Genomic DNA, 14,677 nt, shown 5'->3' with positions numbered 1-14,677 from the left:
TGCTTGTTGTGGAAGGAACAAAGTTTTTTTTTATCTTTTTACGAAATTCACTTCCTGTTCAACTGCCATTTCCTTTGATGCTGGTAGTGCCATGGTTGTGAGCTGCTCTTAAGTGGTCTCAAGAGCTCTAGCAATCATCAGTGCCTTGTCCAGAGTAAGAATTCCTCCTTCAAATAACAGTTTTAAAGAATTCACTGCAGTCCCAGCCCACATATTAGCCTGGCTTTAACCACTTCCTTTTATACACTGCCTTCAAATTCAGAATCTTTCGCCAGGACTTCTATTGCTGAAATATTCTGTTCTACTGACTCATGCTCTAGCTGATCACGGTCATAAAATTTTCAATCAGGAAAGACAATATTTTTCGTAGGAGACATTTGCTCTTCGAATTTTTCAAGGAAGACATCAAGTTTGTTTCCTTCATCTGAGACCAAGATTCAAGTGCTAAATACATCTCTTCCATTTCTCCAGGCCACAAGAGAAGGCATGAACATTTCTATTTCGAAGTTCTCCCACTGAAGGGTCTACTGAACATCAGACTGACATGTTTTTCAAAACCTCAGTCATGCTTTGAGGCTGGTTAATTTTCAGTTGAATGATCGGTATAGAAATGATTTGTCCATTTTCAACTCCTGACACCATGTATTGTTTTCCAGGTAGCCCGTTAACTTAAGCCAACCAACCTGCAACAAAACTAAATAAGCAAGCAAATAAGCACACACACAAAGCTAAAACAATATAAGCAGGAAGGTAATGCACAGAAAAACTATCCCTTTAGCACTTTAAATATTAAATAGAGTACAACAAACATGAAAAATGTTGAGTTTGCAACCCTGAACAATAGGATTTTGAAAAACGTACTGAAAGTCTGAATTTATTTATTTGCACATTTTAACCTCGATGCAATCTAAGTTATGCTTCGAATCAAGCTCGAAATAATTAAATTCTGACAGCTCCAGTTCTTAAGCAACAAATGAGTGCCAATTCCCAAATCTATAACCCTGATTTTACTAATTATTTTCTTCAAACTATTAAAAAAGATTTCAGGGTTAGATTAGAACTTACCTCCAAAATCAATTACCACTGAATCAGACCGCGTGCCAGTTATATCTGTACATTTATTAAGTTTCGTCATGTGTTTCCTGAGGTTGAATTTATCTCTGAACGTCTTGCTACAGTAGGGACACCTAAGCTTGGGGGTTTCAGGTTTTTTCAAAGGATTGAGTGTGTCCAGTTCAGGCCCTGACAATTTTAGAACTGAAGGAGAAAGAGAATCAATATAAATATGAAAAACTGAAACATAAAAATCATGCAAGAAAATAAACATGAGAAAATAAGCGAAACAAACAAAACAAATAAAATAAACAAAAAAATGAATATAAAAACATGATGAAAGCAAAAAAAAAATATAAAAACAAAACAAAAGGAAAAAAGAAAACAAAAAATAGACATGAAAAGGCTATACAAAGATGAAAAACAACAGCTACCGATTGTGCCACTTGAGAGGCAAATTGATTATGTAACTTTTTAATTATAGGCTCAGGAGAATTGGTAAGCTGTCTGTCAGCCTTAAAGAACCAGTAAGAACGTTACTGCTCATCAAAGTAGTAGGATAAAATTTACATAGGCCTTACCCCAGTGTTTAGGGGAAGGGGCTCTATTTTCATTTTTCTACAGTCATAAAAAGATGACTCATCTAACAAGCAACTTGTTTACTTTTTTGTTCGCTCGGTGAAAAATAACAGCCTTCAGAAGTTAAAATACTTTCCTTTTTAAAAGCTTGTTTTTTTTATTTAATTTCCTCTCGTTCTTCAGATAATGCCGGAAAATTTGACTCACCTTTCATGAAAAATTCTCTCCCCTCACGGGAAACACCTCCGTAGAAAAGTTTCTCCCACGTAAAATGCATCCCCCTTGAAATTCTCCCCCCCCCCCGGATAATTCAATCTTGGCTGAACATCCCTTCCCCCTCCGTAAAATTTCTTGCGGACGATTAAGCCTGAAAAATGTCCTTAGGATACTTTCATTCGAAAAGACTAATTTCTAATCATTTTTCCGATCACTCCGGAAATCCCCCTTCCCCGAAACCTAAATCCGCTGAAAAATTCCCACGGGCTGTGGGGGTCATGTTACCCCTAAAGGCATAGTTATTGGATCTTTCAATTATGCTGAACAAAGGCTGGTTATCTCGAATCTGTGGTGTATTTTCATTGAGATTCTTTGACTTTTAAGGTGTGCCCCCCCCCCTGTTTTGAAAATCAGGTAAATTTTCTCAGGCTCGTAGCTTTTGATGAGTAACACTAAACTTAATGAATCTTACAAATTTGGAATCAGCATAATAAGCCATACTTTTGATGTATCTATTGATATCAAGATTCCGTTTTTTAGAGTTTCCGTCACTATTGAGCCGAGTCCCTCTGCTCCTAACTTATAGTTCCTTACCACGAACTGTTTGAAAATAATTGGCCAAACAAAACTTCCCTAAACTAGAAATACCAACTTGACAAAGATTTGACACCAGTGCTTCAATTATGCCAAGCTACCACTTTTTGAGGACTTTTTTGTTAAAATCTTTTTTTAGTTAGCGTTCTGTCATAGGCTAGATTCAAACGAGTAACACAAATTCAATAAAGTCAAATAATGCTATTTATAAGGTATATGTCAAAGGCCATGTGAAAAAAAAAACTTTTTGAGGGTTTATATGTTTTTTTAGTAAAAACGACTTTCCTTAGATTTCTCCAGGTACCCACTTAAAGCTGGATCGACTCTGGAAAGGTTTACAGAGCCACGCCCCTTACCCCAATTCCAAATCAAATAAGCAGCGACACCAGGATTCGGTCCCCCTGTCGTCACGGACAAAGAATTTCAAGCCTAGCGTGCTAACCACTCGACTAGGACCACCAATACTTCAGTTTAATCGTGATCAGTAAGAAGAAAATGACAAGATTTTTGCCAAAATTCTTTTCGGTGAAGAAGAAGAAGCTAGGAGCAACTTTAAGAGATGGATTTTTTGAAAAATTTCAAGTTTTAAAGGAAAATCAGTATGATGTGTAGACAATTATGGATTGTTCGTCCTTCAATTTACGGTTTAGAACCTAAGAGCAAAACCTAAAAAAAAGAAAAAAAAAGAAAAGGACACGAAATCAAGTTCCAAAACCCACCAAAGAACGATATAGTGAGTTTTTGGTGAAAAATATTTGTTGATGACAAAACTGATGATAAAATATCCACAAATATTCCATTGATGATACCGATATTTTCAGTTAAAATTCATCCAAACCTTTTGCCTGTTCTATGTTCATGTGTACTATACTCACAAACAGGCTACATGCACTAAGTTATTGGAAGTAAAACTGTTATCATCCTTTTTTCTTAATTAATATCTTAAAAATCACTCACTTCTTGAGTTATAAAAATAATCTCCCTTTCATAGTATTTTTTTTACAGTGTGACAGAGTGACACAGGCAAAAACTATGTCTACTATAGCCATATTTTGTGTTTTTGCATAAACCACATTTTTCATATAAATCAGATTTTAGATTTCAGAGCGTGAAAGAACAATAGAGGAAGGGGGGGGGGGGATGGGGAGAGCAAAAAAAATTTCAACATTGTATTGGCAGGACAGGAAGATTTGATTTGAGCATTAATAATTGTGTCCAGTACATTGTGTACAATTTGGTGATTAATCATATTTTTCAGATAGTGCCACATTTTCTAGATTTTTGCAGCTTATTTAGGAGTACTGGGCTGTCAGGTGGTTCTTCACCAGATCTATCTTTTTGCAGTAAAGCAATGTTGACATCAAAATAGCAATTTTCAAAAGCTAAAATTATAGATTTTTTGTAAAAATATTACAAAAAATATAAATACCTTCAAAGGGCACAGCATCAGGCACTAATTGAGATCCTTCGTTTGATACTACGAGCATTTCTTTTGAAAAATGGTCACTGCACAAGTGGAAAGATTTCCGGTCAGTTAAAATTGATTCTATTAAGTTCAGAATACCAGCTCTTTTAGCCCAATCAGTTGCCTTTTCCTTATCATCAGGAAATTGAAAAAAAGATTTCTTCTTTTGACCTTTCTTAAAGTTGGCAGTTGAGCTAAAACAGCCAGGTGCACAACAGCCTTGCCCTAAAACAAAACAGCAAATTTTCAAGGTATATCATTATTATGGTCGTCTTGAACTTAGAATTTATTCTTTGGGAATTATGGTTACGAAATTCACCACTTCTTATGGGATAAGTAAAGGTTCATACACTGATATCTTAGAGGAAGTTTCGAAGAAATGTTTTTGCAGGGGGAGGGGGGGGGCGAGACTGAATTCTTAAAGACCCCCTCTTCCTGTATGCATCTATATACATAAATATAAAAATTAAAAAATTTAAGGGTGTCGCTGCTACCAAAAAATGCATCCAAAAAAGAGGATAGGGAATGCATACTTGCAAAAAAGAAAATCTATCTTTCTCACATCACATTTTATTTTCTTAAAAAAAAAAAAACACTTCCAAGTGTGTCCCCCAGCTCTTCCCTACGTACTGGTGAAATCTATGCAAAATCATATTACCACAACAAACCAACAAAGATGGGAACTACACAGCAGAATAACTATAGAGTGCTAGACTTTCTGCAGCTGAATTACCTGTTGCCAGTGTATATAATTCTAGACTTGCTTAGAATATTTGCCATTCTCGCTTCCAACAAAAACAGGAGCCTCCATACAGGGGGCTCTTGTTTTTATGTCAAATGCTGAAATCTGCAGTTTTTTATGTCTTTCCTTCCAAGGGTTTATAGGAAATTCCTTTGTCTCCACTCGGTTTGAAAAGTGTTAAGACAACTGAATTTAAAAAAATCATAGGCAAATCATATCCAATGAAGTCTACTTTAGCCTTTCTTATACTTTTTACCCTTGAATGAAATCTTATGTGTGAGTATATTAACCCTTTCTTATACATCTGTATATTGGCATTCCCTTTCTTAAAATCAAGAAAGCTCAATTACTGTACCCTTTTGACACACTCGCCGACTTCTATATTCAGGCTAACATTATACTACTATCTTAAATTCACATGCCACGGTGGATTCCCTCCTACAACAAGGGTTTGACAATTACACATATATGATTACTATCAATAAGTTAATTTTGTGAGAAAAAGGTGACAAATTGGAGAATCTTATAACTTGAAGAAAAGCACATTCTAAAAGGTATAATAGTTGACTTTTCTCTTTTTTCTTGTCCTATCGTTTCTAATAAAATGCAAAGTTGGTGCAATTGATTGGTTTTCAAACTTTATTAACAAAAAAAGTAGCTGGCTGCTTAACACTCAGGGGCATATATTTCCATAAACAAGTAAGGTGCCCAGTACATTGCCTCTCAAGCTTGAGATGCATACCACATTTTTTTTCTAAAAACAGATACAATGTTAAAATATTTTGCATCACTGGATAAATCAACTTTAAACTTAAAAAATTACAGACCTACCAACTTTAGAAAAGATTTGTCACATATTTAAGAATTTCCTATCTGATGTTAGGCAACATAATTAAAGACTTAAAAACTGACTTTACACTAGAAACGATTTCATTAACATTGGCACCCAAATTATCATTAACTCAACCTTGTAATAATGTATAAATATTGTGATTTTTAGTTAGCTTGTGTTTGTGATATACCTGTTTTTACGTGACGATTGCTTTAGCCATTTATACAGTGATTATATTAATAAAAATATTCCTGAAAATGGCAATAGAAGAAGCCAATGCCAGTCCAGTAAGCTTTCTGAAAAGAAAGCGTTCCATATCAGGACTGCTAGCAACATCTATTATTGAAACTCTAATTGCATGTCAGCTGTATAAACCTTTTGAAGATGTCGCAACGCTTTGGCTATTTCAGCCAAATGCCTTCTATATATCTACTTCGAAGGTAAAGAAGAGATGGCGAGGGAAATGTGCAGGTAAAACTCCAAGAACGCAGAGACCGCTGTGCTTTGTATCGGCAACCACTGTATACCAGTAATCTCTACAGTTTGCAATAATAGAGAAACGAAAACGGGAAAGATTGAGCAATACGTGACACATACTACGTGACACAGAATTACTGTACATTGCTCAGAAACTACACCAACATTGAGGCCTTATTATTGCAACCAAGCTTTGAACAACTCGAATAGCCTTCCTCCTGTACTAAAACCTATCACTCTAACTGCCAAAATGCTTTTCCAAAGTAGCTCCAGATCATTGACGAATGAAGTGGACGAGCTAGAGCTGTCTTATGCATCAACTCGACACCACTAGCAATAATTACTGAGTGCTGAGATATTACAACGGAAACAGGCTACCTGAACTTTTCAATACCAGGCGCGACAGACAAGATACACGATGTGGAGGTAGTTCGTGTCATGAAATAATCTGGCTTTGGTGCAAGCCGAGAGGGTTACCAAGAACTTACACTTGTATCATTCTAGCAGCGGTGTATTATCCTGAAAGTGCCCGTAACAGACGTGAATTAGTGATATCCCTGCAGTATCAAGTTGATGATTTTTGCAAACAATTCAGTAATCCAGTTACCATCACTGCTGAAGATTTTAACTTAACGGATAAAAAGTGGATTTCAGGTATATTTAGATCTGAAAGTGGTCGACGTTCCCACTCATGAAAGTGGAAGTATACTAGACCTCATACTAACAAATCTTGATATGTTCTATGAACCACCAGTATCCCTAGGACCACTTGCTAAGTCAGACTGCAACGTACTCTGGTGGAAACCAAAGAGCAGAAATCATATGTCGAAACCAAAAAGATTAAAACATCTTACAGAGCCCACTGTGAAAACTCTCACCAATATTTTGGCAGGTGGATTGACAATTTTGACTTTTTCTCTGCCATAACAAATATTGATGAAAAAGTCGAGATATTATACTTGATTGTGCAAAAAATGTACGACGATTTTTTTCCAGTGAAAGAGCACACGATTTGTGAAACGGATAAGCTGTGGTTAGACACCAAGATAAAACCATGATCAAAGAACGATGTAGACTCCATACCGAAGGAGAGACACTAAATGCGAACAAATCGAGAAATAAAGTCGTCTAGACCCTCCAAGTTTCCCGAAAAAGGTACGTATGGGAAAAAGTAGCTCGACTCCTAAAGTCAGAGTCGCACAAGTGGTATGACGCAGTTAAAGAGCTTAGTAGAAAAAAGAAAGGAAGTGAAGTACAAATCAGCAACCCAAATGGTAGATTAATCAAAGCCTCTGAATTTAAATTTTTTTTTTTACCAAACTTGTACTGCTTACCCAACCATAAGTGACGAACAAATGAGTGACATCATTAACAATTGTAGCATGGGTGAAATTTTAGAGGTGTCATAAATGGCAGTTTTCTATGCAATTGGATGGTTATGTACAACTGTGCCTCATACCCAGGCAAACTCTCAGTGAAATTACTGAAAGAATATTCACCTTTCCTTGCCAAACCAATTGCATCAGTGATAAACTCGTGTTTCACTGAACAAGTATGTCCAAAAATGTGGAAAGCTGCGTATGTCCGTGTCATACCGATAGTTAAGTCACCCCAGTCCTTTGATCAACTGAGACCTATATCGATAACACCCAACCTAGCGAAGGTAGCTGAGGCCTTTATTTACCACTCTCTATTACAACAAATTGCACCTTCGAGAAATCCGTGCCAACATGGCTGCATAAAAGGCAGTATCATGGCAGCATATCAGCAGTAATCCAGTTACCATGACTGCTGAAGATTTTAACTTAACGGATAAAAAGTGGATTTCGTGTAAATTTAGATCTGAAAGTGGTCGACGTTCCCACTCATGAAAGTGAAAGTATACTAGACTCATACTAACATATCTTGATATGTTCTATGAACCACCAGTATCCCTAGGACCACTTGCTAAGTCAGACTGCAACGTACTCTGGTGGAAACCAAAGAGCAGAAATCATATGTCGAAACCAAAAAAATTTAAACATCTTACAGAGCCCACTGTGAAAACTCTCTCCAACATTTTGGCAGGTGGATTGATAATTTTGACTTTTTCTCTGCCATAACAAATATTGATGAAAAGTCGAGATTGATTGTGCAAAAAATGTACGACGAGTTTTTCCCAGTGAAAGAGCACACGATTTGTGAAACGGATAAGCTGTGGTTAGACACCAAGATAAAACCATGATCAAAGAACGATGTAAACTCCATGCCGCAGGAGAAACATTAAATGCGAACAAAACAGGAAATAAAGTCGTCTAGACCCTCCAAGCTTCTCAAAAAAGGTACGTATGGGAAAAAGTAGCTCGACTCCTAAAGTCAGAGTCGCACAAGTGGTATGACGCAGTTAAAGAGCTTAGTAGAAAAAAGAAAGGAAGTGAAGTACAAATCAGCAACCCAAATGGTAGATTAATCAAAGCCTCTGAATTTAAATTTTTTTTTTTACCAAACTTGTACTGCTTACCCAACCATAAGTGACGAACAAATGAGTGACATCATTAACAATTGTAGTATGGGTGAAATTGTAAAGGTGCCAGAAATGGCAGTTTTCTATGCAATTGGATGGTTATGTACAACTGTGCCTCATACCCAGGCAAACTCTCAGTGAAATTACTGAAAGAATATTCACCTTTCCTTGCCAAACCAATTGCATCAGTGATAAACTAGTGTTTCACTGAACAAGTATGTCCAAAAATGTGTAAAAAGCTGCGTATGTCCGTGTCATACCGATAGTTAAGTCACCCCAGTCCTGTGATCCTCGCCTGCGTATGCAGCCTGTCCCAAGCCAGGAGAAAGAGGGAGGGTTGGGCTGTGGGCTTGCAACCCACACCCGGGACCTCAAGGGCCTGCCCTCGGGGGAAATCCTAACTGCAACTGAAACATCAAGTATGAACCTCGGATTTTCGAACCCCTTTTTGATGACGACCTCTGCATGCCCACGGACAAGATTTATGAATGCGAAACAACAACTCAAATTTGGATTCTGGAACGTCCGCACAATGTCTCAAGACTCCAAGACTGAACAAGTGCTAAGAGCACTGGAAGATTACCACCTCGACCTGGCTCTGTCAGAAGTTCGATGGCTAGGATCTGGATCAAATAAACTGGATGGAGATGTGACCATTATATACAGTGGATCGCAGCAAAAGCGTGAATACGGAGTAGCCCTAATGATGACAAAACAGACTTCCCAAGCTCTACTACAGTGGACACCGGTTTCACCTAGAATCCTGAAAGCCCGCTTCATCGGTGCGCAGATGAAACTGTCAGTAATAGTATGCTACGCACCCACCAATGACGCCACCGACGAAGCAAAAGACGAATTTTACAGAGCTCTCAACTCCGAGGCAAACGACATACCACGGCATGACATGGCATATTTTCTAGGAGACTTTAACGCGTAAGTAGGGAACGACCGATCCTTTTCCCCTGAGGTTCTCGGCGAGCATGCCCTGGGCCAGCGAAACGAAAACGGAGAACTACTTATCGACTTCGCGCTCCTTAACGACCTAGTAATCGGAGGTACCCTATTTTCTCATCGAGATGTACCCAAATATTCTTGGATATCTCCCGATGGCCGCACCCGAAATCAGATTTGTCTTTGGAGCAGGAAGTGGAGATTAAGTCTACTTGATATAAGGGGATATAGAGGAGTTGACGTTGGCTCAGATCATAATCTGATGGCAGCAAAAATCCGCCTCAAATTGAAAAGAAATAGAAAAGCAAATAAGGCTCCCTTAAACCCAGTCTTTGACTCGGAGAAACTGAGGTTGAGAGAATTCAACCAAGCCTTTAAACTAGAGATGCGGAACAGATTTGAAGCCTTGTCTTTACTCGATGATGTTGATAGCAATCAATACTAGGAAAGCATAAAGTTGTGCTTTCACGATGCCGCAAAAGCCACTATTGGGTACCGCAAGAGCCCAAAAGACCAGTGACTATCTGACCGAACATGAGAAATCATAGACACAAGAAAAAAAAAGTAAAAGCATCACTTATCCAAAGACAAACCCCCGACCAACAGATCCTCAGAAACGATAAATACAGAGCCGCGGATAAAGAGATAAAGAAGAGTGCCAGAAAAGACCAGAGAAACCTGCTGGAGTGAAAAGCAGCGCAGGCAGAAGAGGCGGCGGAGAGAGGTGATTCAAGAGCGGTCTATAAAATCACTGATGAGATTATTGGAAAGAAATCCTCTATTCAACATGGACCAGTAACAGACCCCTCGGGCATCCTGATGACCCAGCAGTTTGACGTAAACGAAGTTTGGGCCAGTCACTTCGAGAATCTGTTGAATAGACCTCCACCAGAGGATCTCCCAGAGATCCCAGCAACAACACTGTTTTCCTTAGATATCAGCACGGATCCGCCGTCATCCACTGAAATTATAGCAGCAGCAGAGAAGCTGAAGAATGGGAAGTTGCCTGGCGAAGACAGGATATCCGCGGAAATGATCAAAGCGACTCTTATGACCTGCCTCAAGTTCTGGACAGCGCTGTTTGCAGTAATCTGGACGACCGCCAAAATACCTTCGGATTGGAAACATAGCACGCTTGTGAGGATCTTAAGAAAGGCGATGCGTCCTTCCCAGGCAACTGGCGAGGAATCTGCAAGCTTTCCATACCGAGCAAATTGCTGACACAGATTTTATTGCAGAGAATCAGCTCGCAGCTCGACAGGCACCTTCGCGACAAGCAACATGGATTCAGACCGAACCGTTCATGTGCAGACTTGATATTTACCCTACGGCTACTGACGGAAGAAAGCAGAGAATGGAGCTCCAAAATCTATATGATATTCCTCGATTTTGAGAAGGCATTTAACTCAGTAGACCGCCAAAGTCTGTGGAAGATCCTACTGCATTGCGGAATCCCTGAAAAGATAGTTTCACTGATTTTTGCGTTTTATGAAGATAGCGAGTGCTGTGTAAAGACACCAGATGGCCAAACTCGTTTCTTCCGCATTCTGTCAGGAGTTAAGCAAGGTTGCGTCTTGTCACCGCTACTTTTCGTAATCGTCATTGATTACATACTGTGAAGTACAAGCAAAGACGGAATCCAGCTGAATCCAGAAACACGCCTCAGTGATGTAGACTTCGCTGACGACATCGCCGTCCTAGAATCAAGCAAGCAAAGACTCCAAGAACTCCTGGACAAAGTGAGGGACAGAGATGACCATGTCGAACTGAAAATATATAATCAGAAAAAAAAATGCATGTCCACCACAGATTCACCCCTGAGCATCACTTGTGGAGACCACCATATAGAGCAAGTCGTCCGTTTCAAAGCATAATAGAAAGTACCGGATCGACCACAAAAGAAGTGCTCAAAAGAATCGGCCAAGCCAATGGGGCCTTCAATAGATTACGGAGAGTATGGCGGTCCCAAAGCTTCTCTATACGGCTAAAGTTACAACTCTTCAATAGCAATGTTATGCCAGGGCTGCTTTACACAGCCGAAACCTGGCACCTGAACCAGGAACAAGAGAGAAGAATACTTGCATTCAAGAACATACTTCACAGGATAGGTCTGAAAACCAGTTGGCAGCAGAGAATAACAAACCAATTTATCCGTGATAAGACTGGCCAGCCGCGAGTGACATACGTCTAAAGAGTCAACCGATGGAGATACCTTGGTCACTTACTACGGATGGACAATCTCCAAGTACCAAATGCAGCACTCCATTGGCAGCCATCGGGTCCACGCCGCAGGGGAAGACCCAGAAACACCCTATGTCAAACGTACCGGACAGATCTCCGTAACCTGCACACATCAATCCAACCTCAGTGGGAGGACATACTTGCAGCAGCAAACCGGCGGGAAGACTGGTGGCTCCTTCTTGATGCCCTGGGTGCCTCTGGAGGCACAGGTGGATCTAAGGTCTAAGGTAAGTCCTGTGATCAACTGAGACCTATATCAATAACACCCAACCTAGCGAAGGTAGCTGAGGCCTTTATTTACCACTCTCTGTTACAACAAATTGCACCTTCGAGAGATCCGTGCCAATATGGCTGCATAAAAGGCAATATCATGGCAGCATATCTAGTGCGAATGTACCACTTAATTGTCAAGTGGCTGGACTCTTCTAATAATATTGTCAATTTACTTTTGGCAGACTTTATTTGACCTTATAAAACACCTGACTGCATTAAAAAATCTGAAGGAGATGGCAGTTAAAAGTCAAATACTACTATTAGTAAGAGAGTTTCTGCAGGGGAGATGGCAATCAGTTTACCCTTTGCTTGCTGAAGATACCTGCTCTGAGTGGTCTGAACTAACCTGCAGCTACAACCAAGGAACAAAACTAGTTGCTCTTTTATTCCTTGCTGTCATCAACCAATCAAGCAGAATTCAAAGAGCATTTTAAGTTCGTTGACGACTTGTCTGCACTTCTCAAGTATACAGTACAGAATACAGTAGCAAAGAAGTAGTTTGACCCGACTTTCTTCACGGACTTCATCACCCAACAATCAAATGGCCCATAAGTGAACAAACAGAGATTGAACAATCTACAATTCAATCCACCCAAGCAGGACATTATAATCCCAGATGTGGCGTTCCCAACTGTTCTGTCTGCAACAATCCTAGGTGGAACATTTACAAATGATTGCTTGTTTCAGCTGCATGTTGACAACATTGCATGTAAAGGTCCCTAGTCAATCATGAGTTTAACAAGAATGTACAGGTTGGGCTTCTCTTATTGCCAACTCCTACTGGCATATACAACCTACATCGGACCTAATCTCGAGTATTGCTGTCCCATTTGGGGTCATCAAACTCAAAATACTTCTTACTTGTCAGCAGAACTAGAAGATGTCCGAAAACGAGCTACTTAAATAATACTTGGACCCCACTTCAGCAACTATGAAAGTGCTCTTGAACTTGCCCACATTATTCGCTTGAAGACATGATTTAATAATGAAATTTGGGAAAAAGTTATTAGAAAACGAGAAACACTGATCTATTTTTCCACCATGTGTACAGATCAGCAGAACTACTAAACATCACAATAAACTACACCCCACCAAGTGAAACAGATTTATAAACTCATTTTTGCCATATTTTGTAAGTATATTTAAAAAGTGAGTTTACTTTTTTTTCATTTTCTATTTCTTTTGTGATTGTAAAAGTAAAGTAATTTAGCGTTCATTTTTGAGTGCCACAATAGCTGTTTAAATAAACGAATGACTTACTTACTTATTTACTTACAAATATGGGCTACCAGTCTTCTGTTACCACTAGCTTGACTTACCTAAAATTAAGATCAAGACCTCATTACACGACCTTCAAAATATTCCTCTCCCTTTGGTAATAATTATTTACTAATTACAAAGACCAAAGAAATATATAAAGACTTACAGACTTCTGACTCTGATCGTTTTCGCTTATTTGAGTTTAATATGTCAAATAATTCAGTTCTTTCAGTGTCATCACTTATCATTACTTCAGGCACAGCATCAATATAAAAATCATCATTAATTTGTTCATTTTCACTTTCACTATTATTGTTGGCAGAACCAGCTACTTCACTTATAGTCACATTTGGTAGGCACAGTGTATATGGATTGATTTGTACTTCAGGCTCAAAAGGCTGCCAGCTATCCATAATGCTTCTCGACAAGATGTAAGCTACAGGTTTCTCTAGAAGAACAGGACGATATTAGAAATGAATGTTCTGACAATAATTAAATAAGAAGAAAGAGAAGAAAGACAAAAATCCATTTGGAAAAGACCATATAAGCAGCAACAGCAACATTTTAAGGAATTTAAAAATAACTTTCTTGTGAATTAGTCTCGATTTATCAGTAGTTGTACTGAACCAATCGTGCTCAAAATCCTCCTCAGGGCCAAACTGTGGTGTTTTCTTTTGTGGATGGTCAAGTTTTCCCCACAGTAGAGTGCAGATGGTCTTGTATCATATTACTATATTATTCTGTTTAGCTTAAAGCTTATTCAAACAGGCAATGCAAAGAACTTCCCCTAAAAAAAAAGTCCCTCCGGATCCCACCCTAAATACTAATGAAATTGATCCATTTTTGCCCCATCTTGGCTGGTCAAGCTCTCTATCACAAAGCTCACATGAGAAGCTCAAATTCTCAGAATGGGATAATGATCAGTGTTGGAGCTAATTTCCCCATAGATGATAATGGATCTCAAGAGGTCCTTTCTATGAGCTCCAAAAAAAGGAAAAAAACGTCCCCAATCAAAAGTAATTCCCCTCCCCCTGTCCAAGTTTCTCCTTCCCAAAACTTAGGCATTTACCTCAAAATTACTCCTAATACCCCCTTTGAAATAACAAAGATTACTACAATAAGGGTTGCAATTTTCAAAATGTTAAAATCAATGTTTTCTCTTAACATTCACCGTGATGGATCTTTGCTAATAGCTGTCCAAGATCAGAAATCAGCAGATATAATACTTAATCTAAAATCTCTCCTGAATACACCATTTAATTCTTCTAAATGGAACCCAAAACATTCCCCGACAATAATAGTAGCTTATAATGTTCGCCTGGACTTACCAATTGAGGAATTAAAAGAAGGGCTATCAGTTAGGGTTGGTAACACAATCCCTGTAGAAGATGTCACTCAACTGGGTAAACCCAACTCTAATGGATTAAAAACAAATAGATCTTTCTTAGTTACAGTGAAGGAAAAAATTAATATCCCAGAAAAGTTATTCCT

At 38.8% G+C, this 14,677-nt stretch overlaps 1 protein-coding gene across 3 annotated transcripts in view; it reads right to left on the bottom strand.

The window, feature by feature from the left end:
* Positions 1-14,677, bottom strand: part of LOC148950419 (uncharacterized) — an 86,336-nt gene that overhangs the window by 42,239 nt on the left and 29,420 nt on the right. For 2 of the 3 annotated variants that reach the window (XM_089091597.1, XM_089091598.1), the window contains exons 2-4: positions 13,353-13,634; positions 3,872-4,132; positions 1,066-1,257 (exon numbers count right to left, since the gene is read on the bottom strand). In XM_089091597.1, coding sequence (XP_088947723.1) covers positions 1,066-1,257; positions 3,872-4,132; positions 13,353-13,599 — 700 coding nt within the window. In that variant the 5' untranslated portion in view covers positions 13,600-13,634. The remainder of the gene's footprint in view (positions 1-1,065; positions 1,258-3,871; positions 4,133-13,352; positions 13,635-14,677) is intronic. The other variant, XM_089091599.1, reaches the window with a different exon arrangement.

The sequence above is a fragment of the Artemia sp. Qi Xiang Cuo genome, chromosome 7, assembly GCF_049724085.1.
Source record: "Artemia sp. Qi Xiang Cuo chromosome 7, ASM4972408v1, whole genome shotgun sequence".
Taxonomy (NCBI): domain Eukaryota; kingdom Metazoa; phylum Arthropoda; class Branchiopoda; order Anostraca; family Artemiidae; genus Artemia; species Artemia sp. Qi Xiang Cuo.
This window is presented reverse-complemented; position numbering and strand designations above follow the sequence as displayed.